The sequence below is a fragment of the Mustela nivalis genome, assembly GCF_964662115.1.
Source record: "Mustela nivalis genome assembly, chromosome: 1".
Taxonomy (NCBI): domain Eukaryota; kingdom Metazoa; phylum Chordata; class Mammalia; order Carnivora; family Mustelidae; genus Mustela; species Mustela nivalis.
The window spans coordinates 154,223,753-154,239,572 of NC_139020.1; the positions used below are offsets into that span (position 1 = coordinate 154,223,753).

General features: G+C 50.4%; 1 protein-coding gene across 3 annotated transcripts in view; it reads left to right on the forward strand.

Moving 5' to 3' along the window:
- Positions 1 to 15,820, forward strand: part of ITGA9 (integrin subunit alpha 9) — a 323,185-nt gene that overhangs the window by 298,776 nt on the left and 8,589 nt on the right. For all 3 annotated transcript variants that reach the window (XM_082745464.1, XM_082745463.1, XM_082745465.1), the window contains one exon: positions 7,993 to 8,112. In XM_082745464.1, coding sequence (XP_082601590.1) covers positions 7,993 to 8,112 — 120 coding nt within the window. The remainder of the gene's footprint in view (positions 1 to 7,992; positions 8,113 to 15,820) is intronic.

Here is a 15,820-nt window from a genome sequence, read left to right on the forward strand (position 1 = left end):
GAGTCGGCCTGTTTACAAGTCCTGAGTCTTCCTTAATCCCATGTCCCTCTACCCTGGGCTGGCCTGTGTCCTTGTGCCCACACACAATGAGAACACTATTCCCAGCAGGTGGTAGGGGTCACAGTAATGGGTGGTAAGCAGCTGGCCCTTGGTCTTTAAGAGTGGCCCTTGTCTCCGGTGGCCTGAGAAGCACATCATGTGCAGACTTAAGGGTCAGTTGATTTTGGAGCTCTTCCTGTTGTCTAGGCCCTCACCAGATGCATGGCTTCTCCTCAGAATAGCCTGAAGGTCGACGAGCTGTCTGCTCCCCCTCCCTTTAAAGAGCAATCATGAGGATTATCCGCCGGAATGGATATACAACCTCTCAGCGCAGGGTCTGGAACTCAGTAAGTTCCCAACAAATGTGCCCCATTCCTAAAGGAAATTAGCACTAGCCAATCTCATTCCCCCCGAACCTCCAAACAGAGTGAGGCTCCTCTGATCCCCGGCACCTGGCGGCCTCAGTGGCTCTGACATCTTGCGTGTCCCAGCGTAGGCATACAGCCTCAGTCTCGCCAGATGTGTGGCTTATTTTCTGCTCCTGGACGTTGTCTCCCTAGGTCTCCCTGCTCCCCTGAGCTGTGCACTTCCCAAAGGCTGTGTTCTGAGAGCAGTTTAAGACGAGGTTGTGCCGGGAACATTTCTTCCAGCCCCCACGGCCGTCTCTCCGTCCTCCCTCCTCCGCACTCTCACTGGCGATGAGATGTAATCAGAAGCAGGTGGAAATGTCATTTCATTGTCCCAGATGTTCTTCCCCATCCACGTTTTCTTGTACTCGAATTCCTTTTCTGGGAGATGGGTGTGAGGTTGACTGTAGAGAGCATCTGGCCACTGTGGTTGACCTTCAGCCGACCTGGGTCTGAGGTTGAACCTCCTCCGGGAAGTCTCACCACTGGAAGCCCTGGTCCAGCAGAGGCCTGGGCTGGGTGCTCCCCACCGTGATCGTGTCCTCAGGCCTTCCAGAGACCTGAGCATCGCCGGCTATGACATGAGGCCTGTTTGCAGTGGTGGGAACATAAAAGTTCCCGGAAACACAGAAGGGAATAGAGCACCCTGGTCTGGCTTGCCAGCTGCCTCAGACTGGCAGTCGGCTCCCAGTGGTCCCCTGGCATCAGTTTGCCAGCCTGGAGGACCTCAGACTTCACAGCGGCAGGCAGGACACCCCGTATCCACCGGCTGTGGTCACAGCCTGATGTCTGTCCTCCTCAAAGCCTCTGTGGAGACAAACGCTCAGCCTCCTCCTTCTCCTCTGTATTCTTGGCTAACACCTAGCATGTAAGCCCTCTGGCTTCAGTCCACAGCCGGCCGTGCCATCACCCATCCTTTCGCTGCTCAGAACTTCTGTCTCTCGGCCTCCTGCCAGCCTCTGCCAGCCTCCACCACCAGCCTCTCCCTCATCCTCAATATCTTTCCCTTTCTTCTCCCCTCCTTTCCTACCAGAAGCATTCACTTCCCAGCGCCACTTCTCCTGCAACCCTGTTCCCCAGGCTGTTTGTTCCTTGAACCCCTCCCCCACCGTGGGAGGTTCTCCCTTCTAATCTGCAGTTGTTCCCCCGGCTAAGTGCTCCTGGCACATCGCAGGCCATGTCCTTCTCCCCGGTCAGAAACCTGCATCACAATCCCATTCCTCTTAATATAAGGTGTATGATTCTTAACACAACCTCCAGCCCTTCCTAGCTCTCTAGCTGTATCTTGAACATCTTCCTTTGGCCTCTTGTCCATTCTCCTTGTCCCAAACCCACGGTCTTCTGGTCCTGTCCCACCCCTGCCAAGTGCACGCCTGCCACGGGGGTTTTGCACACACTCTCCTTCTCCTTAGAATGCTGCCTCTCCCCCTGCTTTTGACTCATCACCCTCAGCTCAGTCATTTCCCCCAGGGAACTCTTTCTGACTTCCATCCCTATCCCAGAGTCTTTCATCACCATGAACCTCTCCCTTGGGGCACTTGTCAAAATTGGGATTTCACATTTATGTGTCTGACTGGTCAGGATTCTCTAAAAGCTGGAAGCTTTGTGAGCGCGAGGACTGCTTGCTCGATTCATCATGGAACCCCCACAGTGGCCGGCATGTGGCAGCTGCCACATAGACCTTTGTTAGTTGGATGGACGGATGGATGGATGGGTAGACAGAGAGGTGGATGTGGTGGATGGACAGATGGTTGCATGGACAGATGGGTGGGTGGGCAGACGGATGGATGCATGGCCAGAATTCCCCACCAAGAAATCACATTTGCAAATATATTTTTGAGATAGACAGGAAGCACACTCAGAGACTCGGGCTTCGAACGCTATTCTCTGTTGCAGACTGAATCAACATCGTGCCTCATCTCATGCTCTAGCCAAGAGGACATTTATTATAATTTATTAATGTGTGCACTCACGAATGGCATCGTGAATCACGATCCTGGTTTAGGCGACAGGAGGACATGTACCTGGAACCTTGTTCTGTAAAAATCCACAGGGAGATACATCATTGTCTGACAGAGCGAGAAGGACTTAAGGCCGGGACTGCCAATTGTTTAGCTGTGGTTTTAAAACTAAGTGTTGTGGGGCACTTGGGTGGCTCAGTGGGTTAAGCTGCTGCCTTCGGCTCAGGTCATGATCTCGGGGTCCTGGGATCGAGTCCCGCGTCAGGCTCTCTGCTCAGCAGGGAGTCTGCTTCTCTCTCTCTCTCTCTGTCTCTACCTGCCTCTCTGTCTACTTGTGATCTCTCTGTCAAATAAATAAGTAAATCTTAAAAAAAAAAAAAAACAAAAACAAAAACTAAGTGTTGTGGAGTCAAGGGTTCCCTTGAGCTAGTTCCAGGCCTACTGGGGTGGGGTAAGGAGGGACAGGTTTGCAAATGGAGAGCTGAGCAGCCTGGGCTCTGGCTGCCTACCTTCTTTACAACCAGAGAACCTCCATTTTTTCTGCTTGTGCCATTGAGATACCATGGTAAGTCTTCTCTGCTAAAAGAGGTCATTTCCTAAAGCTCAGAGAGGGAATGACTAATTCTGCCAAAAAGAGAGGCCGTGGGTTAGGCTTCTTGGAACAGGAGATGTTGGAGCCCAGTCTCTCTCATTTTTTTTTTTAACCTGGCTTTGAAATGCTCAGTTAAGAAAAAAATTTAATAGCAAAAAAGTAGAAAAAAGAAAAAAAGTTCCCGTTATACCAAAAAGCACCTGTGTACTTTTGAAATGTCCTACCATTTTTTTCTGCAAAGCTGATGTGATCTAGACAGTAAATTGATATTCTCATTTTTTTCATTTGACATAAAATTTTAATTTTTCCCATGTTGTTTTCATGTTTTCTAAAAGTACTTAAAACATGGAAATCAGGCAAAAAGATGATTGCACGTCCTTCCAATGGTAGACTAGAACATTCCCAGGGCCCCAGCCCAAACTCAGAGATGCAGAATCTGCATTGTAACCAGGTTCCTCATGTGGACCTTCAATTCACTAAAATCTGAGAAAAGGTTTAACAGGGTTGCCTAACGCTCTAGGGCCTGGATTCTGTGAAGTTACAAGTTGATTATAGAAGACTGATCAGTTATAAATGCCTTTTGCCAGTAAAGGTGAAAATGACTTCTCTCTCCAGCAGAAAATAAAATCCCCAAGGTTGTAGTTCAGCACCCTGTGGGCTACTACCGAGTTTTGTATCTGATTTTCACCATCCTTCTTTGAACTAGTTTCAAAGATCCCCCTTCATAATGAATTAAATACATCTTTAACAGTTGTTCACTCTGTATTTGTGGGAGAGGCATGTCTTCAGCTTGTTGAAAACTGTGCTTTGACAGCGCGATTACATCCTTTTGAATAGCTCTATGGAAGTCCACATCATGATTAACCATAATTATCTACTGACTTACCTGTTGCCCTGTTGTTGGGCATTAGGGAAATCTCTGTTCTGCGTGAGGATAAATAATTGTGCAGTGAACATCTTTAAAGGAAAAACTTTTTCTGTATTTTATATTTCTTTGCCTTTGAGTAAATTTTCAAGTACGGAATTAATGGACCAAATGGTATGTACATTTTTAAGATGAGTAATATTGGAGTTTGCCAAGTGGGCTAGAACTGAAGGTCATTCCAACTGGCCTGAGCACGGGCCCCACAGACAAGTTGACGCAGACTGGCTAGGATGTGTATGGTTGCCCAGTGTGCGGCTGACAAGGCAGGAGGGAGACCAGACTGTAAAGATCCTGGGACCCTGGATGGTGTATTCACATCAATAGTGTAAGCAGAGAAGCAAGAGAAGACCTGCATTTTACAAAGATACTCCTGACAGCAGGGGGGCCTCCCCAGGGCTCCCGAAATGATGCAGGGAATGCAGACCAGGAGCTGACCTGGGACAGAGACTGGGGACGGGACGGAAACAAGAAAACAGAGAGAAAAGATACATGGAAAGTTCCAGGGGTTTGACTCGGGTCACCGGCTCATCAGTGGTAGAGACAAAGCCCAGGGTCACTGCTTCTTGACTCCCAACCCCATCCCTGCCATAGTCCAGCAGCTGTGCCTTCCTTTGGGGTCTTATCTGAGATGTGACTTCTTAAAACCACAGGGCACTCTTGGTTTTCTCCCCCAGATGGACTTATTAGAGTCTTGATGTGCAGGGACCATCTCTGCCAAAGCACAAGACACACATCCAAGAGGAGGAACAGCATTGCTAAAAATAAGGAAAGATTAAACACACATTCCAGGGAAGTGTCAGGGCATTCTTGCAGAATTTTCTAGACTAAACTGCAGTGGATACTCTTGACTGTCTGTATCCACAAAACCAGAGCTCTGGCGCGGCTTTGCCGGGATGCAGATTTTGGACAGCGAGGGGCAGGCTGGGTCCCCAAGAAGACTTCGGTGCTCTGGAAAGAGCTGGACAATGGCCGGCCCATGCTGCACTCACGTCACGGCCTGCCTCAGCACCTTACTGTCAAGGAAGCTTTGCAGCCTTGTGTTAACATGACCAACCACCAGGTGCTTTCACAACACTGCCTGATTTTTCCCTTTAAAGCCACCATTTCACAACTTGGGAAACTTCAGTTGCCTGAAGTCATACCTGTTGGCCACAGTGCCTCAAAGCTCATCTGCACTAGATACCACGAGAGATTTTGAATTGGGAGGTGGTTCAGTCCACAGCCTTTTAGGGGCAAGAACCCAAAGGCACGTATCCGTCTTTAAAGACAGGAATCTCTAGCTGGACCAGATAGAAAGTAGTGGGTGTAGGATGACAGACTTCAGACCCCCTCTCTGGGCTGCTACCTCGCATCCCCTTCAGGGCTGCTCAACCTCCTTGGTGGCAGCCCCTAAAGGGAGAGGATGAATAAACAGATTGCGGTGGGTTCACACTAGGCAGTTCTCTACAGCAGTGAGCATAAACATGCTGGATGAGTCCCCCAGACACGACTTTGAGAGAAGGAAGCCAGACACAGGGGCCTCCTGGTGGCTCAGTAGGCGAAGCATCTGCCTTCGGCTTGGGTCATGATCCTGTGGTCCTAGGATCGAACCCCACATGGGGCTCTCTGCTCCTCAGGGTGCCTGCTTCTCCCTCTGCCTCTCCTCCTACTTGTGCTCTCTCTCCCAAATAAATATGTAAAATCTTAAAAAAAAAAAAAAAAAAAAGAAAGAAAGAAAGAAAGAAGAAGAAGAAGAAGGAGAAGCCAGACACAGGAGTTCACACTGTACCGTCCCAGATATACTGAGGAGAGAAGCAGGTGCAGCTAATGTAGGCCCTGAGAAGTCAGGCTTCTGGTTATGCTTGATGTGGGTGTTAGCAGGAAGGGGGTGCAAAGCAGGCATCTGGGGGCACTGGACATGTTCTCTTTCTTATTCTGGGTGCTGATTACATGTGCATTTAGCATGCAGTATATAAAAATTTAGTGAGTTGTGCCTTGGGTTGTGTTCTCTTTTCTCTTTGCATCTTAGACATCAATAAATGTTGTTGTTTTTTTTAATTAAAGAGTAGCCAAGCATGCATAACCTCAAAAATACCCTCCTGCCAATACTGATAGAAAAATCTCCTTCCGTTTGTCAAGGATGGGCTCTCCCAGGTGTTAGACTTAGGACCCTGTGCGCATTGTCCTCTTGAATTCCTTAAGGAGGTGCTGTTTTACTTCTAGTTTGCTGATGAGAGAAATGAGGCACAGAGAGGGAAAGTACCTTGCCCAAGGTCACACAGCCAGTGAGTATGTGCCTCAAGGTGGCCTCCTTTCCATTCCCAGAATGACTACTGTGTGGGTAGGCAGCTCTCTTTCACTTGTCCCCATGCAGGAAGGGATGGTCTCTGCTCTGCCTCCTTTTCCTGGAGATAATGTTTTGGATTTAGGGTCTGCAGGTACAAACATGGCAGCTCTTCTGCATCCTGAATGACCATCCAGCCCCTCCCACTGCACACACCTGCCCTCCTACCAGAGCTGTGGGGATGGACGTAGTGAGATTGAGATGCTCGCACTTGGCTTTCCTTATCATCAGGGCACAGCTGAGAAATGGTCCATTTAACCAAGGGCTAGTCTGTAAGAAGAGCCACCATCGGCTAGGCACTCTATGGTGTGCTGTTGACAAGCTTCGATTTGGGGAGTTGGGGTTTGCTAGACCTGAGTTCAAATCCTGACTTAAGCAACACGGACCAGAGCAAAAGGCTTGTCCTCTCTGGGCCTCAATGGTCCCCATCTATAAAGCAGGTGTTGAAGCCCTCTTGGGGTGATTGTGTGAACTAGACAAGAGATGGCAAGAAAACCATAAAGCCTGACACAGAGGACCATTTGGGAAAATTTGAGAGCTGGGAGCAAGGCTCTAAAAGGAGACATAAACAGTGCTGTTCACTGTAAGTCAGTATTGGGCCCCATCACCCCATGTGGTTTGGAGGTATGGGGCAGGACAGCGGGCTCCCAGGGTAAGTGAGGCTTCTTGGCAAAGGCGGAGCCTCCGCGAGCCTCTGGCATCCAGCTGGCTTTAGATGGCTTTCCCCCAAGGAGGGGATGACCCAGCTTGGACAAAGACCTGGGGGGGTGGGGGGCCAGCCAGGCAGCCAAAGGAAACAATGACTGCCCAGCATGCAATTTTCATCTGTTTTGCAGCAAGCTCAAGTGGGCAGTGCATGATAGGGAAAGTTACTGAACAGCAAGGACACAATGGTTGCTTTGAATTCTACAAAACCAGACTCTACCATGACCATTGAGGCTAAAACAGAGCCAGAGGGTACAGTTAGTGTTAATATGTGTTGAGCAATCAGTTCTCTGGCAGGGGGGGCGGGAGGCCCTGACTCATCTGCCAGCTTTTGCAGTGTAAATCCTTATACATGGCCCATTTCAGGCCACATCTGCTGTGTCACCAGATGTGGAACGAGGCAAAGGAGCACCCAGTTGACTCGCAGGTCGGTGGCTAGGTCTGGTGCACCGCTGAGTTTCCAGAAAACTTGGGGAAACTGGCCTCCCTGTGGCATGGGCCAGGATTGCATCTGGCTCCTGTGGAGCCCAGTGCTTCAGGAGGCAGGGCCTGCTGTGTGAAGCCATGAAACCCGAGACAGATGGTGTCCTGGCCCCAGTGGAGCGACAGTCTGTCAGGCAATTGGCATTGACCAAATGATTGTCCTAAGCTACCCTTGAGGTGAACACTTGGGAAGAGTAGAGTCTTACATGGAGGGCATGCCCACACCCTTCATTTCAAAACCATAATGAAAGGGAGACTGTCATTGCCTGAATCAAGAACGGACTGCATCCTCTGAGATCCTTACCACGTGATATTGAAGTCAGGCATGTTGGGACAACCCTTTCCAGAACTGGGACTTGGATTTCAAGGGCCTTTTCCGATCCTGTCAAAAATCCATCAGCCTACAAGCAGAAAAGCGCTGAACCAAAATCCCGGCTTTGGTCACAACAGTCTGGACAGATCTGTAGTTCCATCCAGATGTCAAGCCCTGGCCGGGCTCTGTCCTGCTCTCAGTACTTCTTTCTGAGAATCATCCCCACTTGTGCTTTGCCTCCTAGGTTGTCTTCGAAGCCTTGCACAACCTGGAGCCTCGGGGCTATGTGGTGGGCTGGATCATTGCCATCAGTTTGCTGGTGGGAATCCTCATCTTCCTGCTGCTGGCTGTTCTGCTCTGGAAGGTGAGTTGGGGTGATCGCGGGGCCCACGCAGGGATGCCTGGCCCTCCGCCTCACCAGAGAGGGAACTCTTGGAAGAAGTGTCCCGTTAGGACTTCCTCTGAAGTGCAGGTACAGTGGAGGAAGGGCAGGGTCCCCTGCAGGCGCCAGTGGAATCTTGGCTCCTCTTGAGGCCTTTCACAGCCGGGGCTGGACCTTTAGAGGGACAGCAAATGTCTCAGCCCCGGTCTGTTCTTACCTTTCTTGCCGCTCCTATCAGGGCCTGACACCACAACAGAAGCCTGGGGAGGAACAGCCGGGCTTGGAGTGGCTCGCCATTTACTTTAGAAAACAGACATATGCAGGCAAATGGATTGCAGAACAACTCTTTGTTCTTTACCCATGTAGAAAAGGAAAATGATTTCTTCCCCAAAGAGTCAGTACATTCTCCCAACCCTTGTAGGTGAGCCAAGGGATAGATTTGCCCCACCTCCTTCCCCAAGGAACACCTGCCCATCCTTCTTGCCTCCTGTCACTTTCTCAAAAAGGGGCATGTCCTCACCTTATGGTTTCTTTGCCTCACACTCTCAGAGATCTGGAGCCCCTTTACTTCAGAGGCTCTCTATTCATTGGTAACAACCTCACAGTCATTACCTAACGAAGGTACATCTCTTCCACTGGATAGTAGTTTTCCAGATGAGGGGAACCTCTGTCTGCTCTTGATTCTCCTAGAATAGCACCAGGGACCCTCTGCTTTTCCAGGGCTCCTTCCCGGCTTCAGATGCAGGTAGAAATGGCCTTTTATATCATTGTGGACAGATGCTTTAAATTCAAATAATCAGCTGCTTTGGGGTTACAAAATAATTTGTATTCATCCATCAGACCTTGTAACATGTCAGTGAGGAAAAAAAAAAAAAGTTGTAAAACGCTCAGAAGTCCACATCCCAGAATAACCATGATGAGCAGCATTGTCTCTTCTTGACCTTCCTCACTGTGTAAAGACGTAGCTCAAGCACTCTCCTGGGACCTACTTATGTTTGACTAGGATGTTGAATTTTCCAGTAATGTCCTCGATGTATTTTAAGGTATAAGACCTCTAAAGTCAAAACTGTGGGTCCAATTTTTAATTCTGAAAAAAAAAAAGCTTAATAAATACACTTTTATCCAAGAAGTCTAGAAACAGGAAAAGCAATGTTTTTATTACACGTTTTTCAGACTCACAATGGGACTCGTTGCTTTGAACTTAGAGCTACATCACCTGAAAGAGTATCTGGAGGTTTCATGGAAAATACATTGAGTTATATGACTTGAAGATAAGTTTATCTTATGTATTTTCTTTCCATGTACCCTTTCTTCTCCAAACACAGTGCTGTGAGCATCTTTCCATGTCGTTAAAAACCCCCTGTCTGCACAGTCATGAGGCTGCACAGTCTGCCCTCACTCATCCAACACCAGGACGTGGGAATTTAGGCGTTTCCTGGTTTCACACCTCCTTTAACGGTGCCACAGTGAATATCCTCAGAGCCAAATATTTGCACAAATTCTTCATTATGTGCTTAAAGACAAACCCTACAAATGGAATTGCCAAGTCAAAGGAAACGCACGCTGTAAGCCTTTTATTACATGCCGCATATTGCCTCTAAAAAGGTTATACCGATTTACCCGCGTACAAGCACTGTATCAAAAGTGTCTATTTTCCTATTTATTTGCCAGAAGTGGATATTACCTTTAAAAAAAAAATCTGCCAGTTTGTCATTTGTTTCATCTGTGTGGCCAGATAGGTCGTCAGCTCCCCCATCCTCCTCCATCTCCTTCCTACTGGACCACCTCTGGTCTGTGCATAGAGAACAAAGCCAGCTCAGTGCTTGGGATCTGAGAAGACAGAAGGGGCTTTGGTTGGTTGTGCAGGGTGGCGGGGTGTGTTTCTTCCTTCTGCCTTTGTCTGGGCTTATTGGATGAGAGGAAATCCTCCAAGGCTGGGTGCGTGAGACCAGATGGGGACATAGAGTGGGGAGTGTGGTGGCCGTGCCCCATTCCTGTTTGTGATGAGCATGCCCTCCTCCTGGCCACCGTCCTGAGCTCTGCTATCCAAGGGTATGTCCCAGCACTGTGCACAGGCTCTTTCTTCCTTCCTACCTAGCTGTGCTTCTGCTGTGTTTATTAAAGAACGCAGTTGCAGGAGATGGATATCATGGGGTAGCCAGGATGTCACCCAGCTATATGGGATCCAGAGAGCCAAGACCCGAGAAGCAGACACCACCCTCTACCTCGGGCTGGGAGAGAGAGCAGAGTCATGGCAGCAGGTGGTGGCACTGACCCCATACAAGGTCTTGCCATTACCAATGAGATGGAAGACAATGGTCTGAAACAGCTTTAAGGACACAGTTGAATGATATGCTGTGGGCTCAAAACCACTTTGTTAAGCATCCAAAAGCAATATTTCATTTCAGCTCACATCTACTGAACACTTGCTTTGAACCAGACACTGGGTAGGAGCTGGATACAACGATGATTGTGCCTCCTCCCTGCCCTTGAACACTTCCCCATGTGGCACGTGGCACATAATAAAGGGAGATGAGTGTGCCCAAGCTTCTCTGGAAGCTGGGAAGAAGGTACTATTAATCCCTCACCCCAAGGGGGATGGAAAGGCCACAGAGTACCATGTGGGAGGTGAGAGCAGCACTCTGCCGGCTGAAGGCTGTGCACTAGAACCTGGCTGCGTGCTCGTCAGGGTGAGGCCTGGGAGAGTAGCCCTCTCTGAACCTCAGTTTCCTCCTCAGTAAAACAGAGACGCTCACCTCTAGCTTGAGGTATAGAAAAGACACAGGCAAAAGGCTTACTTGGCCCTGAGCTTAACACAGAGAAGCACCTGAGAGAAGTCAGAGAACGTTTCGTAAATGAGATGGATATTCCCTCTGGAGGAAGAGGAGGTGAGAAAGTGAGCAGGTTGTGAGAGGCGTGTCCCAGGAGGGCAGCGGCCTGCAGCAAGATTGTCTGCCTCGGCTGTGGCAGCACCGCTGCCCCGGGGACAGGGGAGGAGTGGGGGGTCTGGAGGCAGAGCAGTGGGTGGCCAGGTCTGTTCAGGAGAGAGACCTGGGGACACTTTGGGGGCTAGGGCAGTTGCCACAGGGGGCAGGGAGGGGAGCAAATGAGAGCAGGCAGGGCTTGGTGGCCGGTTGGACTGGGGAGGTCCAAAGCATGAAAGTAGCAGTGCTTTGCTGTTTTTAGCTGAGACAATAGATGGTTTCCCTTAGCCAAAGTAAGGAAGGCAGGATTTGAAGTCATTTTGGAGAGAGAGTTGCTTGGTGTGAGGCATTCTGGGTGTGTGGTGCCTATAGGAGACTAGACTGGGCTTGGGTCACTCCCAGTCGCCCTCACCCAGCAGGGAGAAGGTCAGCAGAAGGACATTCTTGTCCCCTCACTGGTCTGGCCAGCTTTCCCTTCAGTTTCCAGGGCTGAACATACTTATCGCAGACTTCACCAAGGCCCTTTCTTTCAGTTGCAAAAACAAACAAATGAACGAAAACAGAAATCCATTCACAGCCACTTAAGCAAGAAAGAGAATTCTAAGGATGCAAGGGTACGCCTAGACCCCAAAGGAAACGTGTACATGCAGACCCAGAAAGCATCCGGAAACCAAGCCAGACAACCCCTCTTCCCCTCACTCCCTTCTTCCCACACAGCTCCTCACCGCTGCCCCTCTGCACACCTGCATCACGTTCTCCCAGAGCAGACCTGCCTCCCCACACTTCCTTCCTCCCTTCTGAGAAGGACATCTCGGTGACTTCTAGCCCCAGTCCCAGGCTGACCAGCCGCCTCTCATTCCCAGTTCTGCAAGTCTGGGTGAGAGAAGGTCCACCACTGTGACTGGAGGCAGGGGGCTGGGCCAAGTCGCATAAAAGGAGGAAGCCAAGCAGACACCAAAAGGCATTCACGCCGGCAAGGTTTCACGGTGGGTGGTGGAGTTGTTGCCCACGTTGTGGACTTTGGTGTTGTACCACAGAGCCACTGCTACGTCACAAACCGCCCCCAAGTTGAGTGGCTTCCAGCAGCCATTACATTATATCTTACAAACGCATGGTTCAGAAATCCAGGAAGTGTTTAGCTGCGGGATTCTTCTGCTCCCCAAGACATTGAGTGGGATCCCTCAGTGACGTTTACCTAGGTGCTGGTCTTGTCTGGGGGACTCACACCACTGGCACTTGGTGAGATGGCTGGGAGGCCAGACTCTGCTGTGCAACAGCTTTTTCTCCATGTAGACTCAGAACCTCCCGAGGAGGGGTCTCTCTTCTTACTTGATGGCTTACGGCCCGAGAGAGCACAGTAGAAGTTGCTGGTTCTCTTAAAGGCTGGCCCAGAATTGGCCTAACCTCATTCCACTGTTCTCTGTTGGTCAAAGCAGTCACTTGCCAAGCCAGATGTGAGGTGGGAGAGCGGGTGGAAATAGGCCCCACGTCTTAATAGGAAGAGGGGCAAAGGGTCTGTGGTCGCCTTCCATCTGCCGCCTTCACATTGTCCAGAAAGTGAGCAGACTCTTAATCTTTTCTTTTAAAGTCACTATTGTTTTAAAGTATTTGAAACCTCCTCCCTCTTCCATAGCATCACAAGTAAAATCACAGCTCCTTTAGGGAAAGGGAATAAAAGTAAACTTTAGTGCAACACTCATGTCCGCACGCAGCCTTCAGGGTAGGTAATCTCTTCAGGCAAGACTGCAAAGCAGAAAGGAGGTTGGCAAAGGAAGTTTCTTCAAGACAAACCTCTCCTTTCTTAAATGACTAAGAATGAGGACTTTAGAGGAGGTTGGACATGGCAAGCAAAATGTAGGATTAGTTTTGAAGACCTGCGTATTCCTAAAACTTCACCTACAGAGCCCCTAGCCACTGTGATTCCTGTGTCTGCCACCTAAGAAAGGTGCCTTCGGTGTAGCTAGTGGAGATCTGATATACTGACAGTCCAGTGTGTACAAGTCTGCTGATTAGCTGGGCTAGAGGCCAGCTTGACATTTAACTACCGTGGGAGGTCTTCATGGTTCAGGCTTGTTGCCACAGTTCCCTCCCTTCCTGTCAAGGGGAAAGCCACGAAGTGGTACCCAGCTGCCCCTGCTGACTGGGACCTGCTTCACGGGGGCCTTTGAAGCCAAGGGAGCCCCTTACAAGTCCTCTACCTTATGGAGCCCCATCTCCTGAAGGTGAGAGTAGTCCCTGATCTTGCTACCTTGGTTGCTTGCCATTGTCTTGAGCTGCTGAGCCAAAAATAGTGGTTCCCCGGATTGTGCCACAGAGACACCGATCATTGCGTGGTGCTGAAGATGGAACAGAGCAGGTGGCCGTGTGGATGAATTCTGTGCCATGCAGGCCCGCGGGTCAGCACACTGGGTGCCTGGAGGATGGCTAGTGCCTTCCTCTAGTAGACAGCACCAGGTCCCTACAGGGGACAGGCTCTGGGAAAAGGGACAGCAGTCAACCAAAGAGCCCTTACTCAGCCTGGAAGACCTCTGGGAAATGCAGCTAAGTGGCCAGCTGTGGTGGCTAAGCCAAGTACCTACACCTGGAGAGGTCAGCAGGACGTGGCCGGATGAAGGTGCTGAACCACTGTCCCCTGAGCCCTCCTGCCGGTCACGGTGGTGCTACTAATGTGCCCTCGTCCGCTGATTGTCTCCAGTCAGACCCCTTACAGGTCGGCAGATGCCTCTTCCAGAGCGGGACCCCAGGCTCTCCACCTCCCACTCAGCCTCCCTGTCTGCCTCTGGGCAGACCCCAGGGCCTTCCCGAAGTTCCACCCACTGACATCCCAGGCATCGTTAGGCTTTGGCGACAGCAGACCCTGGCTCAGGCACAAAATCCACAACCGGGGCCCCAAACTAACCAGACGCTTTTTCAAATACTGAAATGGATCCTAACCAGCTTTCCCAAAGCTGGGATGTTAGCAGACACTGGGAGCCATAATTTAAACTTTATGTGTGAGGATTACAGCAGCCTGCCAAGCCACTGCGCAGGAAGAAAACTTTGAAATGTGAAACTCTTTTAAAGGAGAACAAACCAAATGAGTTCCCTCTCCTTGCCTTTAGCTCCTGACGGAGTTTGAAGTGGCCCGGGCCCGGGCCTCATGCCTCTTCACGACAATCAGAAAGGCCCGTTTATAGAATAAAGTGCGATTGCCCCACAGGGCCAACAACCTTGTGTGGGACTCACATGTCAAGTCCTGCAGCCAGCCTCTGAGTCAGGTGGCAAGAGAGTGAAGATGCAGGGATGTTTTCCCTTTAGAAGAAAAAACCTCATTTAGGGCCCCCCGACTTCTCTGAATGCCCCTCCCTCCTTCCCTCGGGCAGTTGCCAAAACCCACGGGCCACCCCTCGGTGGAGGAGAAACATTGTGTCCTCCCCTTCCTCGTTCAACCGAGGAACCTTTCCCCTCCCACCTCTTTGCCCCTTTTGAGAGCCAAGATGCCTTGGGGAAAAGGGAGATGCCACCACCCCGCCAGCCCCGTGCCCAGGCCCTGCCCAAAAAAGCTAGAACCCTCCTGGCTCTTCCCCTTCCCAAGCAGCGAGGAGGCAGGCCATGGCAGGAAAGGGCGGCCTCGAACCCTCCGCTGGGCCTGTTCCAAGAGCCTGCTGCTTTAAATCTGGCTTTGGGTTCATGGTTTTTATTTGAGAGCATTTACTCCTGACCTCAAGCAGAAACACTTGAGAAAATAAATCTGTGAAATGGCTCAGAGAATGTGGAAGGTTTGGCAGCTCCTCCAGGGGTCACCAGGTTATCACCTTCCCTCCAGCCAGGCTGTGAGAACCCATCCTTGCTTCTCCTCCAGAGAATGAAGACACAGATATCCGTGCACATGTGTGTACACATACGCACAAACATCCTTCACACTGTCTCAATTAAAATCATGTGCCAGAGACACTCCGTGGGGACGTGTTTATGCGCAGAAGTAAATACTGGGCTGATGTTGTACAGTTGACATCTCAAGACAGAGACATGCTGTGTAAATACTCCAGTATCTGAAGAGACCCGTAGACACGAGGCCGCGAGTTAGTCCAAAGAAGGAGCGTGTCCGAGGTCCTTGGAATAGCTGCCCAGGAGGCCACCCAAGGGCCAGGAAGGCGGGGGTGGGGATTGAACAGGAGGCCAGATGCCGTGGAGTTGGGTAGCTAGTCCCTCACTCACCCCAAAAGGGGCGGGGAAGGAAGAGGCTGGTGCAGACCCCAGAGGGGTCTTCCTAGGCCTCGGGCCTCCCGCAATGCCTCCCTAGTGAGGGTTCTTCAGAAGAGATCTGCTCTTCCCCTAATTGTTTTCTGGGAGGTTTTTGATACAAGTTTACATCAGAAAGTTGTGCGAGTCTGTCAGGAGGACTCAGGGAGCAGCTCTGTGGGGCCGCAGACTCCTATCAGGACCCAGCAAAGACAAAAAGCAAGAAAGCACACTGCTACCCCTGTTTGCCGCTGAGCAAAGCTTGGCTTGAGTCTCTCCTCTAGGGTTTCCATGAATATTTCCTCCATTACAGATAGAACAGTTGTAAACAGAGCCTTTTGCCCTTCAAGTGGCAAGGCAAGCCCTGGAAGGTTTCAGAAAAAGTGCAGGACAACATGGACTCCGTTGGATTGAAACTGAGTGCATGGCTGCTGACAGTCCAGTTTATTAAACTCCTCACGGATCATTCCCAGTGAGTTCGGCTGGCAGCAAAAACAGGTTTGCCTGGCACGTCTCAAAGGTTTTCCTGGAAGTAACTGTGAGGA